Raw genomic sequence first — 26,113 nt, forward strand, 5'->3', positions numbered from 1 at the left:
GAGAGAAAAAGCTTGGGGCCCAAGGGAAGTAGTGTTCACCTGTTGTGGTTGCTATTACTAATCTGTTATCCAAATTAAAACATTGAAAAAGTAGCTAACAGCACTGTGAATGTAGGAGAATTAGAACAGACCTCATTAGATGTTCGTTATCTTTCATATGAAGTACTTTATTTGATTGTAGCCCCCAAATGAAATTCCTGTAAGAAATCTTCTATCTTCAGTAAATCTCTATCTTCAGTATGTTTTTACTCATAGCATTTGGGAATTCATCTTTGGGTACAGAACTTTGTAATCCACAGATACAGAATAAATAACTTCTTCAAATAGAGGAATAATTCTTTACAGTTGAGGGTGAAATACAAACTGAACAAAACCCAGGAAAGCTTTTATACCTTATTAGACCTCTGCTTGCCATGTGCCTATGGAAGGCATACACCAGTCCCAAGTCCCTGTGCTCATTCCTCCTTCTTTCCTGTGTGATTACAGACCTGGAGGGGCTCTGGGACTGGGATAAACCCGGCCTGACATGACCCTGAAGGATAGTCCATGGTCTAGTCATAAGCCTTTGTGCTGTGGAAGAGATGAAAACTTAAACTATTCTATATTAGTAATGTTTTCCTACCCTATTCTGCTTTATCCTGACTTTATCCTTTGTTGCTGGTTAATGATTGATGTGAGGAGTGTGAGAAATACAGTTTTCAAATTACTAGGATATGAAAAATGATATGCCAAAAAAAAAGGTACAGCTGTAGTGCTGTCGTTTTGCATTTGTGGCTTTAGTTAGGTTAGTTCATGTTGTTGCATAAATAAAATTAGAGAGGACTTCAATAAATAAAATAAAGCATAAAGAGTGTGTATTTGTTCCTAGTGTATTTGATTGGCATTCTCTTGAAAGTCTTTTTATGTGTTGCTCTTATTAAAATTGTTTACAGGCAAGAGTAAAAAGTGCTGCAATTCTATTTCTGTTGGAGCATTTTTGGATGAGGATGATGATGACATGAGCTTAGAAGAAATTAAAAACAGACAAAATGCAGCACGGAATATCAGCCAACCTCTTGTGTCCAAAGAACCTAGCATTGACGCTATTGGAGATGTGGAGTGTGATATCTTGTCAATGGAACGTGCAGTAAACATTCTAGAGGCATCAGCTCACCCCAGGCACTATGAGAAGGCGGCTTCTTCCAGCAAAAATGGATTTTGTAATCCTGTGTCCAGTGAAAGGATAATTAGTGACAGAAAGCATTTGCACGATGGAGAAGAATGCCTTGTATCGCCTGTTTCCAATCTAATGTCAGAATTTGAAAGCCTGTCATTCCAAGAACAAGAGGTTGCAGGAGAATCAAATAAAATCACTGAAAAAACTGAGAAGGAGAGAATTCTGGCTGAAGGAACAAGTCAGGCGAGAATATCCAAGGACTATCTGGATAGGACCTGTTACGCAGTTTCACTGGCAAGTTCTTCTGACCCAAGCGTTACAGGTAAACCCGGAGAGATCAAGTTAAGGACAGAACACAAAATACCATCAGAAAAGGAGAGAGTGTCCAAGCAGTCTGGAACTCAGACGAAAGAGGTGCAGCAACATCCAGAATTTTTTTCCCAGAAATTTCCGTTGAAGGCTTCACCCACAAATGACAATTCTAAGACGCTATTCCTGCTTGGGTAAGAATTGTCTTTTTAGCACTTACTTGTCCTTTGGTTTATATTTGCAAAACAAAATGCTTTTTATAATATCACTGACATCAAGGTTGAGATTATGTGATACTAAGCAACACTAGATGCAGTCAGCCTTGAATGACCATCTTAAAGTGCTTCAGTGCTTGTAGAGTAGCCAGCCATACAGTTCTCTCACACCTGATTACCGAAAACAGAAGAAGATTCCAAACCAGTTTCTGTTAACTTTGCTGTTCACCATTCATCTGACAAGACTGTGACTTCGTGATGAGCCTGGCGTAGATTAACAAAGTGTTTACTACTCTTTTGGGATGTCCTCAAATTAAAATTTCAAACCTTTTATTTTAGGAGATTACTGTGTAATGCTGGACAGTCATTTATGTATGGGCCTTCTGGAAAAAGTTCATAGAGAAACTGTGTTTATAGAGGAGCATGGGCAGTTTGCTTATATGAAAAGTGAATGGTTTGGAATTGGGATGTTTTATTGCCTGAACAAATACATAGTTCTCTTTTCTTCATCTAGTTCTGTTTGTTTTTTAGGGAGCAGCCCTCGAAGCTGGATAGTGATGTCTTAGCAGCTATAGAAGCAGTAGAGATTGATCCCCAGAAATACCCGATGATTTACAAATGGAAACATGCGGTGCAGTTGTACTCTTCATCTGACAGGCAAAGGTATTTCTGCAAATTCAGTCAAATGACTTGAAATAAATTTTTAGCAGGTGAGCTGCAGAACAGCTTGAATAACTAGAATTTCAGGTCTTGTTGCTCACAAAACCCTTGTTTTAAATATTCAACTGTATTAACTATTAGTGTGTTTCTGCAGTTATTTGCCAAGCCTTTTTGGCTGGTGTCTATTAACAAGGAAAGTTTACTGGTGTTGCAGTCAAATGCCTTCCATTACCCTGCAGTTCCAAGTAACTTCTACATATCTATAGAGACAAATCAGCAGATGAAGGTCTGGAGAGCAGGAGTGTTTTCCAGTTGGCAAATGGCTCAGTTTGCTGATGTACAACTTAGTACTTGGATCCTTCATTGGTCTTAATGGTCGTTGTGATGTCAGCTGGCAATTCATCCCTCTTGTGGATGCAGTGCAAAAACATTGTATTGCTTTGAGGTACTTGGGTTGTGCAGAGTGATTTTTAAAGTGTATTTAGTATCTTCAGACATCTTTTTATTACTACTTTTATTTTTACCCTCTATTACCACAGTCCAAAGAAATTGTTAGTGTGAATGATGGGGTGCGTTCAGTTTTCAGAGAGACTGTGATATTTTGTTACACAGATAACGGAAGCAGACTGCATTTGTTGGGACACCTGAATACGTTATGTCATTTATATTTCGAATGCTGCTGCTTTTGGGGACCCAAAGCAACAGTTTTCATACAAGTGTCTTCTGGTAATTGTATTAACATGAAGATTTATTTCCATTGTGACAGACACTGATCAGGACACTGAAGAGTCCCTTGCTTAGGCAGCCTACAGCTTCTATATAGTCATGATAAAGTTCTCAGAAAAGAAGCACATGACCCAGTGCCACACAACAGATTGGGAAGGGGACAGGAACAGAAAGCCATCAAATGACCTGTACCAACTTATGTTTTTCTCTTGTTTCTTCTAACTTTCTTAAATGCGTGAAATTTCACTTATGAGAACTATTTTCACTAAGAAGTTCTCAACAGGGGCATTAAACATAAATTTTTCAAAACATGCTTTAAAGACAGAACCTTTAAAGCTGTCAGAGCTTGTGAGAATTTTAAAAATATAATCGACTGGCTTCGTTGGCTACAAAATTCAGAGTAGGAGTTTGGAAGCAGCAGCTGAGAAGTGCAGCTGTGTTAAGTTAGTAGAGATTGCAGCAGGAGGAATGTTGTGGAAAGAGTTGAAACAACATGTGGCAGGGCTGAAAGAAGTGCAGATGATAATTGGAAGGAGAGATGCTGCCCAGTGCTAAGCACTGGGAGAGAAAGCAGCTTGCTTTTGTCTCTGTATTTCAAGTAGCACACTGAAATAGGGCCATCACATACACTGGTAGGAAAAACGTGAAGCTCTCTAAGATTCTTCTGTGATTTAAAGTGGAGTAGAAACAGGGAAATATTTTCATATACCTGGTTGATATGGTGTCCTTGTACCACCTTACTTTTAAAAGTCAAATTCTCTCATCTCTTGATTTCTGTGTTTATTTTTTTGAAAGAAATACACTGTGTCAGGCTTTTCTCATTCTTACTTCACTGTCTGTAAGGTCCAAGGTGTTCTTCTAAAGTGCTAAAATTTAACGCAAGATTTTTACGTGTAATCACTGTTCTGTCACATAAGTAAAAATGATTACTGTAACTATTTGACAATGCCAAGGCTTGCTCTGTCAGCACCCTTAATTTTGCAGCGCTACCTCTGGCGAAAGCAAAGCAACAACACACTTGATCACTTTGTGTTTAGGTAGGTCGGATTTTGGCTGCAAAAATCAGACCTAACGATACAGATACCAGTAGGTCTATCAGAATAAAATTATTTTCAGAGGGTTTTAAATAAGCTGTGTGAATGCATCTTTCATTGTTGGGAGGTGGGTGGGTTGGGTTTTATTTATCAAAACCTCATCAAATATCTTTAGCTTACAGCATGTTTTATGTAGTGGCTCATACTAAGAAATTTGCCTCACATATAAAAGAAAGAACAGATGCTGGAATCAACCTTTGGTCATTCTGCCTTGCTTAAGATAAAATCTAGAGAAAAAGGAAAAGCTTTTACAGAAAAGGGTTTTTAATTTAACAAAGGAAATATTTTGCTTCCGTGGTATCCACAAAAATTATTTTTAAAAAGGAGTGGGGAAGTCACGCTCAGCAATAGCTGCGGCAGTAACCAAGATCAGGTCAGCTTTGATCTTGGTGCCCTTTCCCAGTGGGGGCAGTGGACCAGAACCGCCCAGGCACTTCCCAAGCACCCGTTTCTTTTCCTAACGGCCGTTCTGGAGCCGGTGACACCTTACTGATGGGACCACATGCCTACATGTCATACTGTGTGCTGGCGCTGATTCTGCTCAGACCTGTCACTTACCAGTTACAATTTTTCTCTGCTGGTGCATTATTTCTAAGATGTATGAGTGATACTGAGTAAAAGTAGTGCTCTCCTTATTGCAGTTTTCTTAACAAAATGCAGAATGACACTTTGTTTCTTTCAGTTGGCCAAGTCCAGGACTGAAGGCAAGATTCAAGTCCCAGACCATCGCCGCTGGCCTTCCAAATTCCAGTTCGGGAAGAAAGAGTCCCATAACAGGAAGTCCAGGAAAATACAGCAGTGCCACCTCGTTTTCTCCAGACCCTGGGAGTCCCGGGCGCTACAGTCCAGCGTGTGTCAACCACGCTCTGTTAAAACTGCGTTATTTTTCAGAGCCTCCAGCCCACTAAAATATGATTCATCTTCCTGGGACTCCAATTCTATTTTCATTGTTAGAGTGGAGGAAAAAACTACAATGTTACGTGAGTGACATGAGGTTTGTACTTGGCTATTTATTTTTCCTCAATTGAGGATAACTGTATGTTAAAAAAAAATGGAATATATGTCTTTATGCCATATACGAGATAGATTACTGGTGATATGCAAGAAGTTAGTGCCAGTCAGTGCAGTTGTCCGGTAGCTATGAATTAATTCTTGTTGCCAGTAAAGCAGTGAGCTGAACCTTTACTTAGAAACGGTGGTATTTTACTATCACCAGTTGTCATTATTGTAAGGAACCCATTAGCCCTCAACTGCATTTCGTTAGTTTGGGTAGTCTGGAGGAGGCACATCATCAGTAAACAGAAATCTTAGGAGAGGAAATTGATGGCAAGAAGCAAAATGTTCTTCGACTCGCAGGGGGAATGCTAAAAGTGAAAAGCCTAAAACAAAGGCTGGGAAGTGGCAGCTTGCCAGTGCTGAGTTTGAATATGAAACCCTGTGCATAAAGAGAAAGTGAGTTTATAGCCAGCAGTTTGGTCCAGACAGCTGAATACACACACACACGCACGCACTTTTACATATATGTGTGTAGGTATGCACGTGTTTACACAGAAAACCTTGAGTCTTTGCTTGTTCTGAGGCTGTTAAAAACACCGTGATGTACTGAGTGCTTTAGTAAAGGGGCACTATAGCAATCACCGGTATTCCTTTAAATGTTAGTTTGAAGATTAAAAGAAAAGAATATCTAAAAACTAGCTGTTTTTTTCCCCGCAGAAGCTTTTAACATTAGCAGATTTTAATAGTTATAACACAAAAGCACATCAGCAATAATTTCAGCAAATTTACCAGCAACATACCGTAATGGTCTAGTTTGTAATATATTAGAGTGGTAGCCAGTGACCCATGATGTGGCTCCTTATTTCCCAACTGCAAACAGAGAGGAATAAGGACTAAAAATATTTTTATTGAAATCTAAGCTTTTACTATGTCTCTAGTCTTGACGTGGTAATGAGTTTTTGTTACTGCAGTCAATAATTTTATTCTTTAGCCTTCTATAAGAATGACTTGTTTCGACAGTACAATGCTGAGATCAAAGAATGCTTTTCAAAACCTGACAGTTTCCCATATCGAGCTTAATGGTTGTAATGTTGGTTGAAAAAAGGCTCCCAGAAACAGTTCTCTAGTTAAAAAAAAAAAGGAAAAAAAAGAAAGAAAAACCTATCTATCATTGCAATGTAAATCTGATCAGAAAATGAAAATCTGCCGAGGCTGTGCTGGTAAAAGGGATGGCCCGGGGTTCCCCGAAGGCGCGGCCCGGGCGCGGCGCGTGCCTGGCTGAGGAACCGGGGGGCGCAGGCGGCGGCAGCGGCTGCAGGAGCCGGAGCCCCAGCCCCCCCATTGCCCCCGCTGTGCCCGCCAGGGCACGGAGCTGCACCCCCAGGCCCTGCGCCCTGCCCCAGGGTCCTCATTTGGTACAGACCTAAAAACTGCACTTAATGCTTTTGCGAGCTTAATAGTGCCTTTTGTAACATATTTTTTTAATTAAATTCTTGTTCTTTTAGAAGTTTTAAAAAAAAAAGTGGCATCCACTTACTATGGGCACATAAAATACAGTTTTTCTTCTGGGCTTTCTGAGCAGAACGTATTTTAATGTCTCTTTCTAAGTTTATTTGGTGCGATAGCTCTCTGCCGTGGGAGAGCATTCTTCCTTTAGAACTTATTCTTAAGAAAAGGCTTATTTAGCTCTTTCTTTATAACTAAGCCTATTGCCAATGAGCTGGACATTAGAAAGAGCTACTTTACACAAACGACTCATTCAGCGATGCTCAACAACTAGCTGGGGGTTGGGGGGTGTCATTCTTTAAGAAAGAAATGTTTTTTAAAAAAACCCATAACCTACTATGTTACCAAGTATATTAACTGAACTGACTTTTTCATGAAGTTTTTGATGCAGCAGTCTCTGTGGTCTCAAACAACTTTTTTAGGTCCCAAATTCCTACAGTTTTATGTTAAAGGGCTTGGGGGGGGCGGGGGTGTATGGGAGAGGGTGGTGTTTTGGGTTTTGTTTCTGGTTTGGTTTTTTTTTGGTTTGGGGTTTGTTTTTTTTGTTGTTGTTTTGTGGGTTGTTTTTTTCAGTTGTTTTTTTTTTTTTTTAATAATTTAATGTAAATTATGTCTTTGTCATGCTGGAGAAATTATTCAAGTGATGAGTAAATGCCCAATACCATATCAAAGCCAAATTCAGGGGGTAAGTTGCTGTGCATGCAGCTGTTGTTCTCCACCCTGGCCTGTCCTGGGCTGGCCCAGGGTGACATCACCCTTTTATTAAGATTTTGTTGTAAAGCCAGGAGACTGATACTAACACTCTAGTACTTTTTCCTTTTTACATTTGTTACGCTTTGCTCTCTTTTTTTAGTATTTAAATGTGTATTACTGGTATGTACATGTAGACACACCCCCACACACACCTCCTCCCCCCCCTCCCACCACCCCACCCTTGCCTTTCACCTAGTTTCGGTTCACTCAGCAAAACGGGTTTTTTTAACTGTGTTACATTATGTGCATTAGTCCAGTTGTACTGCATCTTTAGAGGTCATTTTTCTAACAATGTATTTACTTCAGCTATTAAAAAAAAAGCAATTTATGTAGCGATTTGATCGTTCATGATTGTGAAGAAAGCTCTTCCATGCTAAGCCTGTGGAGACACTTTAAATCAGATTGATATTGCTTGAAATGTGTTTTCTTGGCTAAAAGTTCACTTTTAAAGGTGCAAAAGATTAGTTGTGGGTGTTTTTTTAAATTAGCCAAGCGTCATGTAAAAAATAGTTACCCTGCTTTCTATTAAAAAATAAATGAGTAGCTAAAAGCGTCACACTGTGTTTAGTGTACGGGCACGGTGCTAAGTACCTGGATAATACTATGATGTGGCAAATCTTACTAATAAATCTAACTCGGCCTTCCTAATACAACTCCGTGCATCTTTTGCTTGTGTGTATACAATGCCCCTGGATTAGGTCACTGAAGACTTGAATAGTCTCAAAATGTTTAAGAGACAGGAAGTCAGAATACTGTAAAAATTAGGTACTTAAATTTTAAATTTCATTCTTCCCTCACGTCAACTTAAGTGCCACTGAAAATGTTAATTCCTGTACATGTGCAAAGAGGTGGGGTGTGGGCTCTGGCTGCCCACCAGGAGCCTGTTCACTGGTGGGGGGAGTAGAAAGCTATGGATGTGAGTATGTATGCACACAAATAAAACTGCACAGAATCTTCAGCTCCCTGGCTCTGGTGCTCCTGTTCCTTGTGGTGGGAAGTGACACAGCCCCGCACCTCCCAAAGCACCAAGATCCACAGGACTCTGCCTAGAGCTGTGCAGTCCCCTTGCATAGAGCAGTGCTTGCACCCGGTCCTGGGGGTGACGATAATGAACTCTGCGCTAGCTCCTCTCCCAAGTTTACATTGCAGCTACGGGAAGGGAAAAGGACAAAGGTGGTAAATGAGTTGTTACCACAGGCACGGTGGGATACAAAGGCTGCTCGGCCAGCAGAAACACACCCAAGTCACTGCACAGCACTTCAGCCACATCTACAGCTACTCAACTGAAGAGACAAGAAAGAAAGACAGACCAGTTATTTTATTCAAAACTTTTAAAAAGTTAATAGACAAAAACTGATAAATTATTCTCATTATCAATGAGAGGTAAGTCATGATGGTTTCCTCTTGCCCCCACAACTTGCACTACACAACGATCATGTTTTGTTCCCTACTAACCCCACTTTCCTTGAAAGCCTCCTGCTGTAGCAGTCCTGTATCAAAGCGGCCTTTAAACCCTGTCTCACTCGGCTGTGTGCTGTGATTATGCTGCACACAGCTCTGACAGGAGCTCAGCGTCTCATCAACATTCTCAGTGATAAGAGGACCTGTTAAACTAGTTAGTTCTGATTGCTGTCCTACAGTCTGTGCTCTATCCATCACCAAGGCAGACTCTGCATTTGGTGACATTTTTTTCATTGCAGGCATTAAGTGAGCCAACCTCCTGGAGCCGTTCAGGTGCCTAGCAAACATCCTCAGGCTGAAATGCTGCTGAGCCCTACCCTCAGAAACGAAACCCCCTTCGCAGCCACCTGCATTCTGCCCAGCAGTGTCAGGGCTGTACAGAGCAGCCACTCTCAAAGCATTCTGCCCGCCCCCCTCCCACAGACAGTTCCTCACCATTCAGGCCGCAGTGGTTTTAAGCAGCAGTTTGCTTCAATACTGCAGAACTATGCTCAACTCGGGGGTGGTACGCCTCTACTCAGAAAGCAAGGTATCAACAGGTACAAATCAATGGGAGAAAGCACTCAAAAACATAAGAGTCAGTAACTGGAAGCACTTTCAGAAGATTGCTGCTTTCCTTTCCTTCCATCTTACTGCTACAGACTCATCCCTGTGTCCGTCTACAGACCAAGTGTTAGTTAAAAGGCTTTACAAGACTGAAAAACATTGTTCAGCCTAGCTTAAAGAACTTCCTGAGGATGGAGGAACACGTAGGATACGCAGCAGTTAATTCTAGCACCACAGCTCTGAGGCAAATGGGTTTTTTACCCTCTCTGCTTTAGGCTTGCAACCTCCAGGCACAGTTTACATGAGCTTTTGGGGGACAGAGGGGAACAATGACAAAACAGAAACACACATCCTCAACAGCTTACACAAACTGAAGCCTTAATCCCGCGTCCTTTGAACAGCAGAATACCCTGTTTGTCACTTCTGCAGGAGCTGAAACAAGCTGGCTTGTCTTCAGTTTTAGCTGCAGTGTGATACAAGGCTATTCCTTCCTGTTCCCACACCACTTGCTGTCCTGCACAAGAGAAACATCCACAGGCACAAGCTTTGGTTCTAGAAATTCACGGTGGGGTGGGGGAAAGTCAGTGCTCTTACAACTGCTGAGCACACAGACATTCGATCTCTTTGTGTTCCACAGCTCAGCTTTGCATTTTGGGGAATACTTGAGGACTGGACAGCTTCAGGCTTACAGAGATTTCTTCTTTCCCAGACTGAAAGGCAGATATGAATATGTATGAAGGAGGCAAGGGGCTAAAAGACATTTCAAGACAGCGTCACACCCCAACATAACAGATAAAAATCGAACGGTACCATAGCTGAATGTACTAGTGCAAAGAGCCTAGAGGCAGCTGCTGGACAGCCATCACTTTTGCTCAGGTGCGCGTGATTTTATCTGGAGGCATGAAACCCGTGTCACCCAGTGTTCGAAGTGCCACTCTTCCATTTGGACGTATCACCAAGTGAGTTATACTGCCATTGTTAAGAGACATTCGCAGCCAGCCTTCTGGGGGGAACTGCAACGCTCTATTAAAAAACAAAACAAAAAAAAAACCAACACATTATTCATTCATAACTAGTTATATTAACATGCCCTCACAGCATCACGTTCTGTTCCAGATAAGAAAAAAAAAAAAAAAAAAAAAAAAAACAACACACAACAACATTGTTGGTCATTCTGCAGCTTGCAGGCAAAGGCTCCCACAGTCAGCCTGGGAAAAAATATTTTCTTGTGCAACTGATACGAAAATGCAACTGGTAACTGGACCGGTGCCAATAATGCACTTGCATCAGCAGAGTCCAGGAGATGGGTATGATTACTGTAGGCAGGATTACTTCACACTGACAGAAGGCAGAAGCTCTAACGTAGTCAGGTTGCTGGGAGCGCTCTGAGCAACCTCGTAACAGAGAGGACAAAAGCCAGCACAGGCTGGAGTTGGTCCCTGAGCCTCTGAGCACCCCCGGCCCCGCGCTGCTCAGGGCAGGTACGGAAGGTGGCCCAGCGCCCCAGCGGCCTCCGCAGGCCAAAGGTGTGAGTGTCCAATGGCACACTTTTCCACACTATTTTAGCCTTATCAGCACATGTAGGTATGGAGCAACAGCAGAGAAGAGGTAGCGAGACAGGATTCATTCCACTTGCCTGGATGTGCCTAGAGAAGAAATTCACCACAACTACTTTCCGTCAGCTACACTGTTCCCCAGAAGCAGCAAGAAAAAGTACCTTGTGCTTTTTGTAGAAACAGTGCCACAGTCAGTTTCCAGTTATTCTAAAATTCCTAACTGAACAGCCTCAGGACTGCAATCAGTTGTAGTAAACAGCTGAAGAAAATATGAAATTGCCTCAGACATCTTCTGTCTCAGATCCTGAGGGATATCTTGGTTTTGGCTCTTATGACAGTCTTTTAGAAAAGCTAATTAAGTAACAGCTACAGTCAAGCTAGATTCAAAGGGAATGCTATATGGATTGTGTTCAACTGTGATACCAGATAGCCTGGAAGGGAAGGCACAGAAGAGACATTAAAAAGAAGAAGGAAGAAACAGCAAAAAGTATACAAGTATTTCAGAAAAAGCCTAGGTAGCAGCAAGATGATCTCTTTTGGCACAGGAAAGAATATTCTGTTTACCTGATCAATAATTTTAAGTATAGCAATTTTGAAGAGCTCTAAAGCAGTCCACAGAGCAGACAGGCTAGCATTTAACTAGCTCAGCTAAATAAAGCTACCTGAAATTGTTGTAGGTATTGATCAGATTAAAGTTTAATCACATCTGTCTTGCTCAAGACAAATTGTCTTAGAGACAGTGCTCTGTTGATAGGGAAGAGGAATAAAACAGACACAGCTGACTAGATACAGACAGGCAAAGATCCAGAACTGTTTTCTCCTTCATGAACCACCTTGATGTTAGAGGAAGCATCCACTCTCCTCTCTAAACCAATACTGGATGTCACTGCAAGAACACACTAATACAACTTGTATTATGTTCAAAAATTTCCATTAGTAAAGAATTCCCAAAACTAAAACAATCTTTCATTATGTAAGATCAAATTCACGTCACCTCAAAAAGACGCAGCCAGTCAGATGCTCTATTTGGTGTCTTTTTCAACAGTCCACCCAGGCATTGTCTCCAGGTTTGCAGGAGGCAGAAGCTTATGTTATTAAAGAGATGTACGATATGTTTTGAGTCTCACCAATTTAGCTGTTTTCACTTTAGAATTAGAATGAAAGTGTTCTCATTTTCAAATTTGTCCTCTCAGCAAATTAACCCTGTGATGAAGTTGCAGAAGCAGCTGCTCGCAACACAGGCACTGATCTCCAACCACTTCAAACAAGCCAAATCACAACTTCTCCCAGCTCAGCAGTGCCATGTAACAACGCCACTTCAGTAAAACTATCACCTTTTAAAGAACACAGATGAACATGCAATCCAACACGTACCTGCACACAATATAGCGGATCACATTGGCATGGCAGACAAAGATCTCATAGCTGTCCTCTTCCTGCTTCACATCAGCTCTATGAATGAAGTTGCGAAAAGCAGCCTCGATTCGAGCTCCATCTTCATAATACTGCTAACGGCACAGAGTTCAGAATTAAACCCAGCTCAGAGCAGCACGTGCCCTGGCCTACGTTTGCTGATGGGCTGCGTCGTCTAAAGAGTTCTTCTTTAGAGGGATGCATACTTAAGGTTGAACAAGTATTTAAGAATTGTAAGTTAACTGTTCTATACACTTATTGGGGAAAAAATTATCCAACTATCTCAGGTCTGTGATGAAAAGCATCATCTCAGACACCGCAAGTTATCACTAGTCGGTATGAAGCATATTTAAAACAAAAACAACAAAAAAACTCCCACCCCTCCCCCCCCAAAAAACAAGAACATAAATACAGAAAAAAAAACAAAACCAAAAACAAAAAACAACCCAAAACTTTAAGAAAGAAGTTACCACAGCTTCTGGTTTCCAGTGAGAGACTGGGGGGTCTGGTTCTATAGGTGCTCCCTCTCTCAGCAGATCAGTGCTAATTTTTTTGACTCCTGAAATATTAAATACACATTCAGAAAGGAGTTGTTACTTCACATGCTACTGCAAACAGGCCCACCACAACTCTACAACTGATACATTTTTCATATTCTTTCTTTAAGGAAGTCTTCTTCCTCTCCATCCTAAAGGCCGTTTTGGTCTACACACTTCCTATCAAGGTATGTGAATGTCTCCAACACAGTTTCTCCATGAGCAAGGTGAAGCTTATTCCAACTGAAAACAGCCAGACCAGCCTGGCACAGGAAATTGAGTCAAAGTGCAGCAGACTGGGAAGAAGAAATTCATTTACAAGGATGTTAATCTAAAGCTGTATGTCAGTTAATGCTTACTGCTAATTAATGCAAGTTAATGTTAATACACTTTTTATATTTAATATTTATATTACTGTATTAATATCTTACTCTGAGGAAGGAAAGATGGCTTAGGTGGGGTTTTCCGGTTTGGTTTGGGGGGTGTTTGGGGGGATTTTTTGTGTTGTTGGTTTTGGGGTTTTTTTGAAGCAGCATATTTAAGAAAACACACATAGATTGGTTAAGAGAACTGACTTTCAGCTTGTCATACCTGATTATCTGCTAAAATACCAACAGAACTTTCTATAGTCAAATAGTTTAGAAGCTGGTATGTCTGAACAGCAGGAATGCAAACCAAAAACCACCCCAAACCAACACCACCACCCCTACCCCACCAAAAACCACCCCAAACACAACAACCCAATAACCCACATAAACAAAGCGGCCACCCACCCACGCCAAGAAATCCCGACACCTCTGTGAGTGTGCCACATCTTCCCCTGCACAAACGACAGCACAGCGCACAAGAAGAGCCTGTTAACTAACCCAAGCATCACCACAAAAACTGGAATTTATGTTCCTCTTCCCTCCTGCGCTATTGCTCCGTGAGACTAAGGACTGAGCCAATCCTGATGACCCGTAACAGCCTTTGCTTTTCAAAACAGGTAAGTGAAGAACAACCATCAGTTCTCCTGCAAAGCAGCACATACAGGCAGCAGCTTCACTCAGAGGGGCTGATCCCTCTTGTATTTTCAAAGATGAACAGGAAAAAAGCAGAATTAGGGTTGTTAGTTTCTTTATAAATATATATATTCACACAAGGCTGGAAGCTGCCTAAGTAACATCTCAACCTTACAGAGAAGCTTAGAATTCTACTGGAAGGAGTTTTACATATCAGAAGACAATGAAAAATTAAGGGAAGTCACTTACCTGGGAGATGCTTGCTTATAATTTCAGTTGTTTCAGTTGCTCTAGTCATGGAGGAGTGGATAATCTGATCAAATTTTAATCCCAAACTTGCCAGCCTGTGTCCAGTCAGTTCAGCCTGCTCTCGACCTTAAAAATTATATTCATTATATAAATTGGGGACATTCAGGTAAACAACTCACACAAACTACCAAAAAAGTTATCCAGTAGTCGTCAACGGTCTCCATCGATGTCAGGTTTTTTTCTTTCAAAAAGTAATTGGAAAACATTTTTATCAAAGTCACTACTTATTCAGATCAAGCTTATTGGCTGGACAATTTCAAGTCATATTTCCCTTGGCAGAAAAAATTAGTTATTGTGTTTTTTTTTTCATTAAAATAAAAAATTAACAAAAATGCAAACTTATTCAGAGACTTTCACTAAAGTATTCAATATCCCTGCCAGCCCCATCCCAAGGGAGCCACTTACAATAAAAGTTAGTGCTGACCCAAGCCATCTGCCATCTCTGTGTTCAGGGAGCACAGAAGGGGAGACTCTGTCAAACAGATCCACTCAGAGCTGACAGTGCATTTTTCATAAAGACAGCATCATCTCGGAAAGTTAAGAACCACAGCACTTGCTAGGGATGGCTTTATTCCATCTTTTAGGTAGGTAGGTGAAAAGACAACAGAGAGTTTAAGTAATTTACCCAAGGCACAGGATGAGACAGGATTAAGATGATACTTTCTTACCATTTTAAGATAGCACCTTACTTCTGAAATTAGCATTTCACTCCTGCTGGCACACTAGTGATTAAGACTTGGGCGGAAATAAAGGTGTTTATACTAAACATTTGGCACTAGACTTTCAAAACCTCAAGCAGTGCTTCACAGTAGTAATTCTTCTCCCCTCAAAACAGCCTTGGCAGACATATAATCAAGAAAACGTCCACTACTTTTAAAGGACACTATTGAAAAATAATACTAATTAACACCTGAGACCTAGTCACAGGATCAATGAATTAAGATTAACACAGACAGAGGTTATCTTCATTTCATGTAACTGATTAGCAGTATTCCCAGAAACAGTGCTTAGTAGCAAAAGTTAAATGTATTTAATTATAAACACTCCAACGGAAAGTGAGGGGTAATTTTTTCATATATATATATATATATATATACAAATCAGCAAATTAACTAACAGAAACACAGGCCACCTTTTAAGAGAAATCTATCCCAAAGTTAGTCATAGAGCTAAGCCTTGGCCCTGGGGAATTATGTCCGCTAGCATGAAAACTTTACCAAGCAACCTTAAGATAACTGGAAGTTTCCTTTGTGAAATTTCTTTACAACTAAGTGTGTTTTGAACTCTGTAAAGCACATTTTAATGTTTGGATTTAGAAGATCAAAAATGGAAAATACAAACTTATTTGTGACATCTTTCTGCCACAAAGGATCCAGAAAGCGGAGTAAGGTTTGGCAGCGAGACCCAGAACAGAGCTGAGTTACTGACCTGTACTCATCAGGACAGCAGCACATGAAAAAACATTTTCTCCAAATGCCAAGTATGATGCTTCTAATAATACATACCAAGTGGGGTCAGAGTTCTGTCTTTATCAGCCCGTCCATCCAAATTATACTGAGAATGACGGATAAGGAATATGTGCCTGGTGGCTTTTGCTTTGCAGTGATCTAAGCGTGAGGCAAGTTCTTCTTCCCCAGTTTCTTCATTTTTCTTTTTGAGGTTGATAAGAGCCAGTGGTTCACGTCTAAACACACACATTTAAAACACAGTTTTTACATAGCAGAGTCTAAAAGGCAGAGGAATTTCACAGAGGGGTAGTCTTGCCTTATTTCTAGATATAGCTGAAGTATTAAAATTTACTATTTAGCTATTTATATCAAAAAACGGATTCACACCATTGTGCAAAAGCTATAAATAAAAGCCTGCCTTAAAAAAAAAGTTAATGCCATAGGTTAAAAGGTGTAACTGACACAGATAAATCCGCTGTTTAGCAACAGGCACCTCTCAACTAAATCTCAGGGAAAAAAAAAAAAGCAACAAACGCAACACCAAAAGTTAAATCCCAGTGCAAACAGATGGTGTACACTAAAAGATATGGAAGGTAGAGTCTGTCTGGACAAGAAGATTATAAACCCTAGCAGAGACTTTATACTTGAACTTCTGTTGATTCAATAGTTGTTCCTGGGATTTTCACTCATTTGTAGTCACAGGTATAACGGTAAGCTTTTTGACAAGATAAAGCTAACCATGAATGACACCCAGGAAAAGAAGAAGAGGTGTTGACTGATCATAAAGGAAGGAAAAAGTTCCATATCTAAAAGGCCCTGTGATAACACCTACAAAACTTGCACTTTATCAACCACGTTTACATTAAATGACTAAACCACACCCCCCCCAACAACTCCTAGAAAGACTCCAACTTTCTGCAGTCCACGTTGAGAATTATTCTGTGCTTTAAACTAGGTCACATCAGGCCTCTCCAGTCACACTTTTTATTTTTCAGCCCAGAGTGTTTATTTATCCTTTCCTCTTTTTCATCACTCTCTCCCCTCATGCCATTTTAATCTTTCTTCCATTTTGTCACACTGCACACGAGTCTCTCCTTCAGCATACCAGCCCCTCCTCTCCTGCATATCAACCAGTTGACCTGGTTCCTCAGGACACCAGGCACAGAGGATCTTCCCCTCCCTCCCTCAGTATCACAGATTAGTGCCACTGATTTCCTGCTGCTGACAACAACTCTGAGCTATCATCAATCCTGTCCACATCTTCCACAGATGAGTCTTCTGGTCCCCCCTCTGCACTGATCCTCTACCCCATTAACACAAATCATTTTGCTATTTCTCTCCATATCTGAGCATAAATCCTTTCCTTTGATCTCATGCCTAAAGAACAGTTAATTTATTTAATTCATACCAGACCTCACTTCTTCCATTATAAAAATTAAACTTGCGTATAGATTTTTTTAAATCAAGAATATAATTTTTATTCACTTTGAGACAAAGTAATTTGGTCATAGAAAATTGCTGCTTCACATGCCTATTTCTACAGTTCACAACAAGATTGGCTTTACAAAGCCCTGCATCCATGTTGCTTTAGTATAAACGTTATTTCTATCAAAAAAATGAGGCTCGATACATTCCTTAAACTATTAAAGTTTAGCAAGGTATTAGAAATTAAACAATAGTTCAATAACAAGGCAGTCCATTGCTATTTCATAGAATATTTCTTTTGATTCACTAAAAACTGTATTGCTGAAAAGATACATTAGGAAAACAGATGTCTGAAAAATTCAAGCACATTTGTAAAGTAACACAGGGACTAATTAATCCTATGCCAGAAACACGTAACAAGAAATGCCTGAGTGAAAGTCTTGCCCTCTCCCCCCCCAGCATCTCTGAAGTTACTTGATGGTAACATGTGCTTTCAAAACATCAGATGCTTGAACAAGCCATGAGTGTATAAACAAGTTTAACAATATTTTTAGCATAAGCTAGTTTTTAAAAGTTTATAAGCAGGAAAACTTTTAATACTAAGACTTGTCAGTCTCACCTCTGTGCCCAGCAAGATCTGGGAGCAGATCCTCCTGGAAGCTATGCCGGGGCACATGGAAAATAAGGAGGTAATTGGTGACAGCCAACATGGCTTCACTAAGGGCAAGTTGTGCCTGACAAAGCTGGTGGCCCTCTTCAGTGGGGTCACAGCAATGGTGGATAAGGGCAGAGCAGCTGATGTCATCTACCTGGACCTGTGCAAAGCATTTGACACTGTCCTGCATGACATCCTTGTCTCTGAACTGGAGAGACATGGATTTGATTGATGGACCACTCGGTGGATAGGGAACTGGCTGGGTGGTCACACTCAGAGTTGCAGTCGATGGCTCAATGTCCAAGCAGAGAGCAGTGACAAGTGGCGTTCCTCAGGGGTCGGTGTTGGGACCACTGCTGTTTAACATCTTTGTTGGCATCATGGACAGTGGCATTGAGTGCACCCTCAGCAAGGGCAGTGATGACACCGAGCTGTGCGGTGTGGTGACACGCTGGAGGGCAGGGATGCCATCCCGAGGGACCTGGACAGGCTGGAGAGGTGGGGCCATGTGAACCTCATGAAGTCCAACAGGGCCAAGTGCAAGGTCCTGCACATGGGTCAGGGCAATCCCAAGCACAAATCCAGGCTGGGTGACTAGTGGATTGAGAATAGCCCTGCAGAGAAGGACCTGGGGGTATCTGTGGATGAAAAACTGTGAGCCAGCAATGTGCACTCACAGCCCAGAAAGCCACCCGTGTCCTGGGCTGCATCAAGAGAAGTGTAGCCAGCAGACCAAGGGAGGGGATTCTCCCCCTCTACTCTTGCTCTGGTGAAACCCTATCCAAAGTCCTGTGTTCAGCTCTGGGACCATCAGTGTAAAAAGGACATGGATCTGCTTGAGCAGGCCCGGAGGAGGCCACGAAGATGCTCGGGGGGGACTGGAGCACCTCCCTTGGGAGGCCAGGCTGAGAGAGTTGGGGGGGTTCAGCCTGGAGAAGAGAAGGCTCCAGGGAGACCCGAGGGCGGCCTCCCAGGGCTTAAAGGGGGGACAGGGAAGGTGGGGAGGGACTCTTGATCAGGGGGTGGGGGTAGGACGAGGGGGAACGGTTTTAAACTGGAAGAGGGGAGATTTAGATTAGACATAAGGAAGAAATTCTTCCCTGTGCGGGGGGTGAGGCGCTGGCCCAGGGTGCCCAGAGCAGCTGTGGCTGCCCCCTCCCTGGAAGGGTTCAAGGCCAGGTTGGACGGGGCTGGGAGCACCCTGGGCTGGGGGAAGGGGGCCCTGCCCATGGCAGGGGTTTGGAACTAGATGGTCTTGAAGGTCCCTTCCAACCCAAACCAGTCTGTGATTCTATGACTTTACTTAAGCAGGTTTTTTTATGCCGCTGAAACTCAGAAGCTGACAAATGCAGTTTTCTGCATTCCCTTTTTTAAAAAAATCACCCAAGATCGTAGCTGGACAGAACTTTGCTAAAAAGCAACAGCAATACCAGGGACCGTCTTTAAGCTTAATTATAAAAAAAGTATCACCTAATCTATAACAATGTCCTTCTCACTTTTCTTCCAGGTACTATTTTACCTGAATGAAACTATATCTAGTCTTATCCAAGAACTGAGCTGTACAATTCCAGTGCAAGTGGCATAGACCAATGCAACATGCGAGGTGTAGCTTCTTCAGGAAGCACAGGATCAACAGGAAGTCTGAGACCATGGTACTTGCATTCCTTTGTTTTAAACTTTAAAAGCCATCAGTTGTTAAGAATATTGTATAGTCTGGTTATTTGCTCACAACGTGACTTTATAAATCATTCCCCACACTCCCCCCCCCCCGCCCCCCAAGAGAAGTGGTAAGATTCTTTGTGTAAGTCATTTAACAGCTTTACATGTTAAGTGTTTCTGCTAATGTCATCCAAAAATCAAAATTAAAGACTTCAACCAGGTATAGCCAAAGCCATACCACACCAACTGGTAGACACCAAGTAGCAGAAAACTAAAATTGATCTGTGACAATGTAGTTACATAGTATACTTCCACTATTTGCACACTATGACAAATGGTGATATAATACACTATCCTTAACTGGTATTAAGTGTTACCTGCCATATTTGTTCAACCAATTGTGACAGCTACCTCAGTTACAGCACAATCTCTACTTCCTGAATTGGTAAAAAAAGTTACACAAGTCTGAAAGTACTTTAGAACCCCTGAAGAAAATCAACCATTGAACAGAACCAGAAAGGCCAGGATCTGCAGTTAAGCAAGCAGCTTTACTACCTCCCCCAATGGAATTGTGTAACCAGGTATAACCTCATTTAAATAAAGTTTTATTTTTATAAATTGGGTGTACATAGCCCTATTTATAGGACCATTTGATTCTGTAGCATGTCAAAAATCAAAACAGCATGCATTATACAATAAAAATCTGTTAGTGCTTAAGTTCGGATTTACTATGATTAAACTGGAGCCTGACATAAGTCTCCCTGGGGAGATAATTCTACCAGACAGAAGCTAAATGAGCCAAAGCTCACTACAGGTATTTGCACATTCTAATTAAAAAAATCAGAAAAAAAGTAGTTAATCCCTGGGTGAATGTCTTTCAACACTATGAAGAACACAACTAAGCAACATTGCCTTTACAAGGATTTAAGAACACTGACTTCCAGCTTCATGATCAACACATGGAGCAGGCCTAACACATGCCCATCACGTGTAAGCGTTCTTCGTCCACAAGGCCACCGCTACTGAACAGCAAAATCTCGGCGTAACAGAAAGCAATACTGAGGTATGGTTAATACAGCGTTAAAAAAAAAACAGGCACCTCTTCTACACAGCGCTCACACTTATCACAAACCTAAGGCTTTGCAATCTCAGTGGATGAAGGCGTTAGAATAAAGGGATCTGTGCCTCTTTACGGCAGGGAAAGTCTCTGAACTAAAATAAGACACAGGGAAGGCATCCTTTCAGTGTACCCAGGTGCTCCAGAATGTCAAGCGTTTTCAAGAATTTCAACTATATTCTGCTTCGAGCAGTTCACGATCTAAAATTTCACGTGGAAGCGAGTCCTGCGGGCTCCCGACAGGGCTCCGGGGGCCGGCGCTGCCGCCCAGGGCTCCGCACCCGCCGCCGGCCGGTCCCAGGGCTCCCGCGGCCGGGCCCGGGGCCTCCCCTGCGCCCCTTCTCGTCAGAGGGGCACTCACCCCCGAGCCCGAGCCCGCAAGCGCCGGTCTCTCCGCACCGGGTTCCGACGGGGGGGATTTACGAGCTGCTCCCGCCGCCTCCCCCGGGTCCCGCCATCTCCCTCACCGCAGACGCCGCCCGGGAGCAGGGTCCGTAGCGAGGCGAGGGTGGTCGACCCCGCTACCACCGCACCTACCTGTCCCAGTTACTGTCCCAGTAGCCGCCGGTACCGGCGGGTCTCTCGATCCAGCCGGGGGCCGGCGGGCAGGAGGCTGCGGCGGCGGCGGGCGGCGGCAGCAGCAGCAAACCCGGCGGCGCCGCAGCAGCGGGAGGAACGGCGGCGGCAGAGCCCCCCGGCCGCAGCTCGGCGTCGCCGCCGCGGGCCGGCTGCTTGCCCACGGCAACGGCGGAGAAGAGGACGGAGCCGCCGGCCAGCCCGCAGGCGGCCAGCGCCAAGGCGCGGCGGAACGACATGGCGCGGGCGGCGGGCCGCGTGCCCCCTCAGCCCCCAGCACCGCCCGCCGATCGCGCCGCCCCGCCCCGGACGGAGCGCGGCGTGGGGCAAGATTCCTCCGCGAAGCCTCGCTGGACGCCGCGGGGGGGCTCAGCCGCGGGCAGCGCCTCTGGGCCGGCCGGGCTCGGCTCCCCGCGGCCGCGGAGTCGCGGCGGAGGGCTGGGCCGCGGGCTGAGGCAGCTCGCCCTGCCCGGCCGGCCGGTCGGAAACCGGTTTCTGCACCGGTCGGGTCACTGGGAGCCTGGTAGGGGCTGGGCAGGGCGATGATCGCCAGCCCTGCCTGGATGAATTAACCACCTAGCGCGGGTGCCAGCGTGAGCGCTCGCCGGCACAAAGGAGAGGTTGCAACCGCCGTGGGTAAAGAGTGCAGCACGTTTAGTTGTAAGCCGTGAGCTGGCTTAGGTAGGAATCGATCGTACAGCCAGCATCGGAAACCGGGAATTTACAGTCAGCATCGAGTTCCCGGCGTTGGAAGGCGGGAGCCGCGCTGTGGGGGGTGCAGGTGGCCACCGGGCAGCCGGGCTGGGCCTTCCCGGCCCCGCCTGCTCCCACCCAGCCGCCTTTGCCCTCTCTTCCCTGAACGCGGCTCCTCCCGTCACCAGGAGACTTCTTTCAGAAGCAAGATCTCGGGTTAGCTCCACCAGCACTGTTGTGCAGAAGAAACTACGTGGTCAAACTGGAACGCTGAGTATCTGTAGATCAGCAATGGTATTGTCCTAATAACCTCACAACAGAAGCCTTTGGGGAAAGGGAAGCCCCCTTTTTGTCTGAGTTGACATCCAAAACTCAGCAGTGATTTCTACCTGTTAAATTCAGCAGTTTGCAAATGGCGACAGAAATGCTACTGAATGTGGGTCTTGGGATGCTGGCAGATTTTACAGATTCCATTATTCGGCCTTTGCATATTTAATTATGCATTCTTATCATTCCAGTCCACCTGTTCAAGCTTTGTCTCCATAGTCACATTCCCCATAATACAAATTGCACTACTCATGTTATTCCACTAATATGCCAGCTGGGTAGACAGTTCCCAACAGCCAGATTTCCATCGGTATGGGTTACTCCAGAGCAAGTGAAAATAGAGTCTGTTCCCTCCCAGAGATCTGTTCTGCTTCATCATGGTGCTAACAGGCTCCTCCGTTCTGCGGGACTTGCAGCACAACTACAGCTTTTGTGCCTGTCCCAAACAACGGTCTTTCTGCTCAAGAAGTTAAACCACTTACCAGCTTTCCCAGCTGAGTGTCTTTCCTCTGTCCACCACTTTGTGTCTCTGTCTCACACCTACATGGTGCAGATGGAGAAAGAGATCTGACTGTAGTACAGGTTCTTCGGCTCTTGGACGTTTTACAGATCAAGTGGCCCTCGGGTCAGAAAAGTGAAGCAGAGACCCTGATGAAAATTTGCTGCAGACCAGATGTTTTTTTCCCCTCCTTTATACTTCTTGCCTGCCTCATTCTCTATATTTAAGGCACTCAGCTTTCTATTTCTTCTTATATATCTCTAAAATTTTAATTTTATTATTTTTCTTCAGTTTATCTTGGAAGTATTAGCACTTATCGTAGATGCAGGTGTGTATCTTTACACTGTGTATGTTCTTTTTTAACAAGAGCCTAGAGTTTGTTTTCAAAACTTCACATCCAGAACCTCATAAATAGCACAGTTCTTTTTCCCCAGTTCTTGTCTCCTAGCTTCCTGAAAGTGACTTCTAAATCTTTTCACCCCATAATGCCTTTTCTCTTTTATCCCTCGTAACACTCATTCTCCATTAACTGTCCCACTTCTATACTACCTCTTCCCCTGCAGCCTGCCCTCTAACCTGCATCCCAGTTGCCACACTTGACCTCCAAGGACTCACAAAAGGAAAAAAACTGCACCACATGCGATCATCTGCTTGGGAACAGGGACAGGCTGAAGCTGGATGGGACAAATAGTGCAATTCCTGATAAATCTCTCGATTGTTTGAGCTGAATTATGAAATCACATGGTTCAATTCAAAACTTCAGTGCTATTAAAGGTGCAACAATTGCACAAATAGCCAACACTTGAGGTCAAAATCCCAGTATAGACGGAGGCAAGTTTGCCAAGTGCATGACAGTGGCACCAACTTACACCAGGGCTGAACTCAGTCTACCACCAGAAAAGTTTGAGACTGTTTTTAAGCAATAATAAAAACTGTTTCCTCAGCAAAAATGTATTTCTGAACATCTGTGCAATCTCATTGTGCTAGAAAATTAAAATGGATAATATTGATTGTTTGCCTCAGTGCTGCATTCTGGATGTCATTCTTCTGCGATAACACTTCACTATCAGAAATCTCCTGTGCATATGCTCGCATTCTGCAGTTTATTTTTGCTTGCTTTAGGTACTAATGTACTTATACACTTTATGTGCAAAAGTCTTTCAAGAGTATCTTAGGTTTTACTCAGTAAGGCCAAAAATGTTATTTCTAGTTAGATCATGTTTACCATTTTGTAAAACTTGCAATTCAATTAGATTAAAAAAAAACCCTAAGAATAATTTGTTAAAGTGTTACCGGTAGCTTGAATACACAATCCTGCATTACATTAATAACTACTTAACTTCTTGCTCTTTGTTTTTTTATATAGATACATATTGCTACTATTCTAATCCAGTTTTATTGTGTTGTATTTCATCTGTGAGAAGAAAATCCAACTAAGAGGGTAACAACCTACTGATGGTACCCACTAATGCAATTATTCTGTTAGCTAGAAGAGTAAATGCTTGTGTTATGATGCCGTAGGCTGAATACTCGGGGATGATTCCCAGGGGGGTATCCCATTTCTGTGGCTAGATGCAGAAATACCTTCAAGCAAGGTGCCCAAAGTTAGGGTGGTCTCTTAACTATGTTGTGATCAGAACAAAGCAAAACAGAAGTCAGGAAGCCAGTACAGTTGGCAGAAAAGTCAGTACAGACCTGGCCTGGCAAACGGTATTGCTTTTCCCTGGCTGGCAGAAAAACCTTGTGGCAAGGAACAGCAGCTGCCCTCAGGGTTCCTTCACTACAGGAGGAATATGAAGAACTTCTGTGCAGGATTCTGATTCCTATATGGGACCTGGATCACTACAGGGATGAGTAAGTGTTTGGATGTTTTACCATTACGTACAGGGAGAGCAAGGGCAGGTCTCTAGCCTACAACTGGCAAGCAAAATTTATGAACTTTCAGGCATGTTTTTTTAAACAAAACAACTGGAATAGTAAAAAGTAATTTGAAATTAGGAAAACGTGGTTTTGAAAAGCCATTTCCGTGATGCCAAGTGCATTTACTCACAGTGTATCACCTTCCCAATGTAAAGAAAAAAATCTGTAAATTTATTCTCAAAAGAGACAGAGAGAAAAAAAGGAAACATTATGTCATTTGATCCAAATGTATTCAGACATATATTGTGGACTTACTGCTGGCCCTCTTAAAGGAAATATTGATGTCATCCTGGCTTGCTTCAGACCCAGCAAAATTTAAATGATACAATGGTTTAAACTTTTGGGTTATAAAATGATGCTACCTAAGCTCAGTTGATACATTTTTTTTTTATATATAGAGAGCAAGAGAGAATACTGCTTTTAAGCAACTCGTATTTGTATGACTTGACTAGTTAAAAAAAAATAATATTTTAAAGCACATACTGTCTTCCTGACCATATCTGACCTCATCACTGAAGGGTAAGAACAACCACGCAAGTACTGTGTTGGTTAAATACAGCACAAAATTTAGGGAGATTTTGGCATGAAAGTGTGTGTGTGTGTGTGTGTGTGTGATGAAAGTGTGCGTGTGTGTGTGTGTGTGTGTGTGATTTTGGCATGAAAGTGTGTGTGTGTGTGTGTGTGATTTTGGCATGAAAGTGTGTGTGTGTGTGTCTGTGTCTGTGTGTGTGTGTCTGTGTGTGTGTCTGTGTATGTTAGCAGTGATTCAGATCTTGAATATTTTCTAGGTGTTGTGAATCACCCACGATAGGATCCTTCAGATCTCTTTTGACCAGAAAAAAATGAGATAAAAGCTCATTTATGATGAAAGCCTGTCCTCTGCTCCAGACACACTCTCTATAAGCACATTTAAAACCAGGCTTCGTCTTATGTATAGAAAGTCTTTATATCATGAAAGATTAATCTATTTCTTAATTTTACACTCGCAGTCACCATCTTTCTAACTGAAGTAGATTGAAATAAATTTCTTCAGTAACGCTGAGTATCACTGGTTAACAGGAATATCTCAAATACAGCTGTAAAGAACTGCTCTTCTTTCCTGTGACGGAATCTCTTTCCTTACTCCTTTAGTAAGGAGAAAATCTCTTTACTGCACTGGGAGTAAAGTCTCATTAACACTGAGAATTTTTTACAATTCTCCTTGCAAGGTCTTGTACTTCTTAAATTGTCCTTAAAGTGGTTGAGAATGCAATGAGAGCATAGCTCTAGGATAAAAGTCTCTCTTCTGCATATCGGTGTTACAAAGCTTTGCCTCTGACAGAAAGCATGAAAAGAGTTGCTACAGAGGGTAAGAATGAAAACTTTTAGAAAACTCCTTCGGGGTGGGGTGTGTTATCTGCCAGATCTTCAGTTGCTCTCAAATCACAGGGGTGTGTGCCTTGAATGCTATAGGGCATTGCAGATTTATGAAAATGGATGCCACCCCATCATGCATAGGGTATTGTGTTTTCAGATTTAGGTGTCTAACAGTTTATTATCAACAAGTCCTTCTCAGTA

At 42.8% G+C, this 26,113-nt stretch overlaps 2 protein-coding genes across 3 annotated transcripts in view; one reads left to right on the plus strand and one right to left on the minus strand.

The window, feature by feature from the left end:
* The window catches only part of ANKLE2 (ankyrin repeat and LEM domain containing 2), a 21,118-nt gene extending 13,050 nt beyond the window's left edge, over positions 1 to 8,068 (plus strand). Inside the window, exons 11-13 of the mRNA XM_042805140.1 lie at positions 933 to 1,659; positions 2,212 to 2,343; positions 4,843 to 8,068. Coding sequence (XP_042661074.1) covers positions 933 to 1,659; positions 2,212 to 2,343; positions 4,843 to 5,068 — 1,085 coding nt within the window. The 3' untranslated portion in view covers positions 5,069 to 8,068. The remainder of the gene's footprint in view (positions 1 to 932; positions 1,660 to 2,211; positions 2,344 to 4,842) is intronic.
* Positions 7,239 to 21,438, minus strand: PGAM5 (PGAM family member 5, mitochondrial serine/threonine protein phosphatase). 2 transcript variants are annotated; one of them, XM_042805141.1, is made up of 6 exons: positions 21,079 to 21,438; positions 15,743 to 15,921; positions 14,178 to 14,303; positions 12,862 to 12,950; positions 12,353 to 12,483; positions 7,239 to 10,445 (listed from the first exon to the last, which is right to left on the minus strand). In XM_042805141.1, exons 1-6 carry the CDS (start codon positions 21,354 to 21,356, stop codon positions 10,295 to 10,297), a joined length of 954 nt encoding a protein of 317 aa, XP_042661075.1. In that variant the 5' UTR covers positions 21,357 to 21,438; the 3' UTR covers positions 7,239 to 10,294. The 2 variants fall into 2 exon arrangements, with proteins under 2 accessions (XP_042661075.1, XP_032863961.2); XM_033008070.2 differs by having other exon boundaries at positions 12,353 to 12,486; positions 21,079 to 21,437.
* Positions 21,439 to 26,113: the final 4,675 nt, after the last annotated feature.

Source organism: Tyto alba, unplaced genomic scaffold, assembly GCF_018691265.1.
Source record: "Tyto alba isolate M040663 unplaced genomic scaffold, T.alba_DEE_v4.0 Super-Scaffold_44, whole genome shotgun sequence".
NCBI classification, from domain to species: domain Eukaryota; kingdom Metazoa; phylum Chordata; class Aves; order Strigiformes; family Tytonidae; genus Tyto; species Tyto alba.

Bases quoted from the DNA above. Each gene is read 5' to 3' on its own strand.
- PGAM5 (XM_033008070.2), bottom strand. From the start codon at position 21,356: ATGTCGTTCCGCCGCGCCTTGGCGCTGGCCGCCTGCGGGCTGGCCGGC. The intron at 15,922-21,078 runs GTAGGTGCGGTG...GTGTGTGTTTAG, and splicing joins TGGGACAGTAACTGGGACAG to ACGTGAACCACTGGCTCTTA. The intron at 14,304-15,742 runs GTATGTATTATT...ATAATTTTTAAG, and splicing joins CAGAACTCTGACCCCACTTG to GTCGAGAGCAGGCTGAACTG.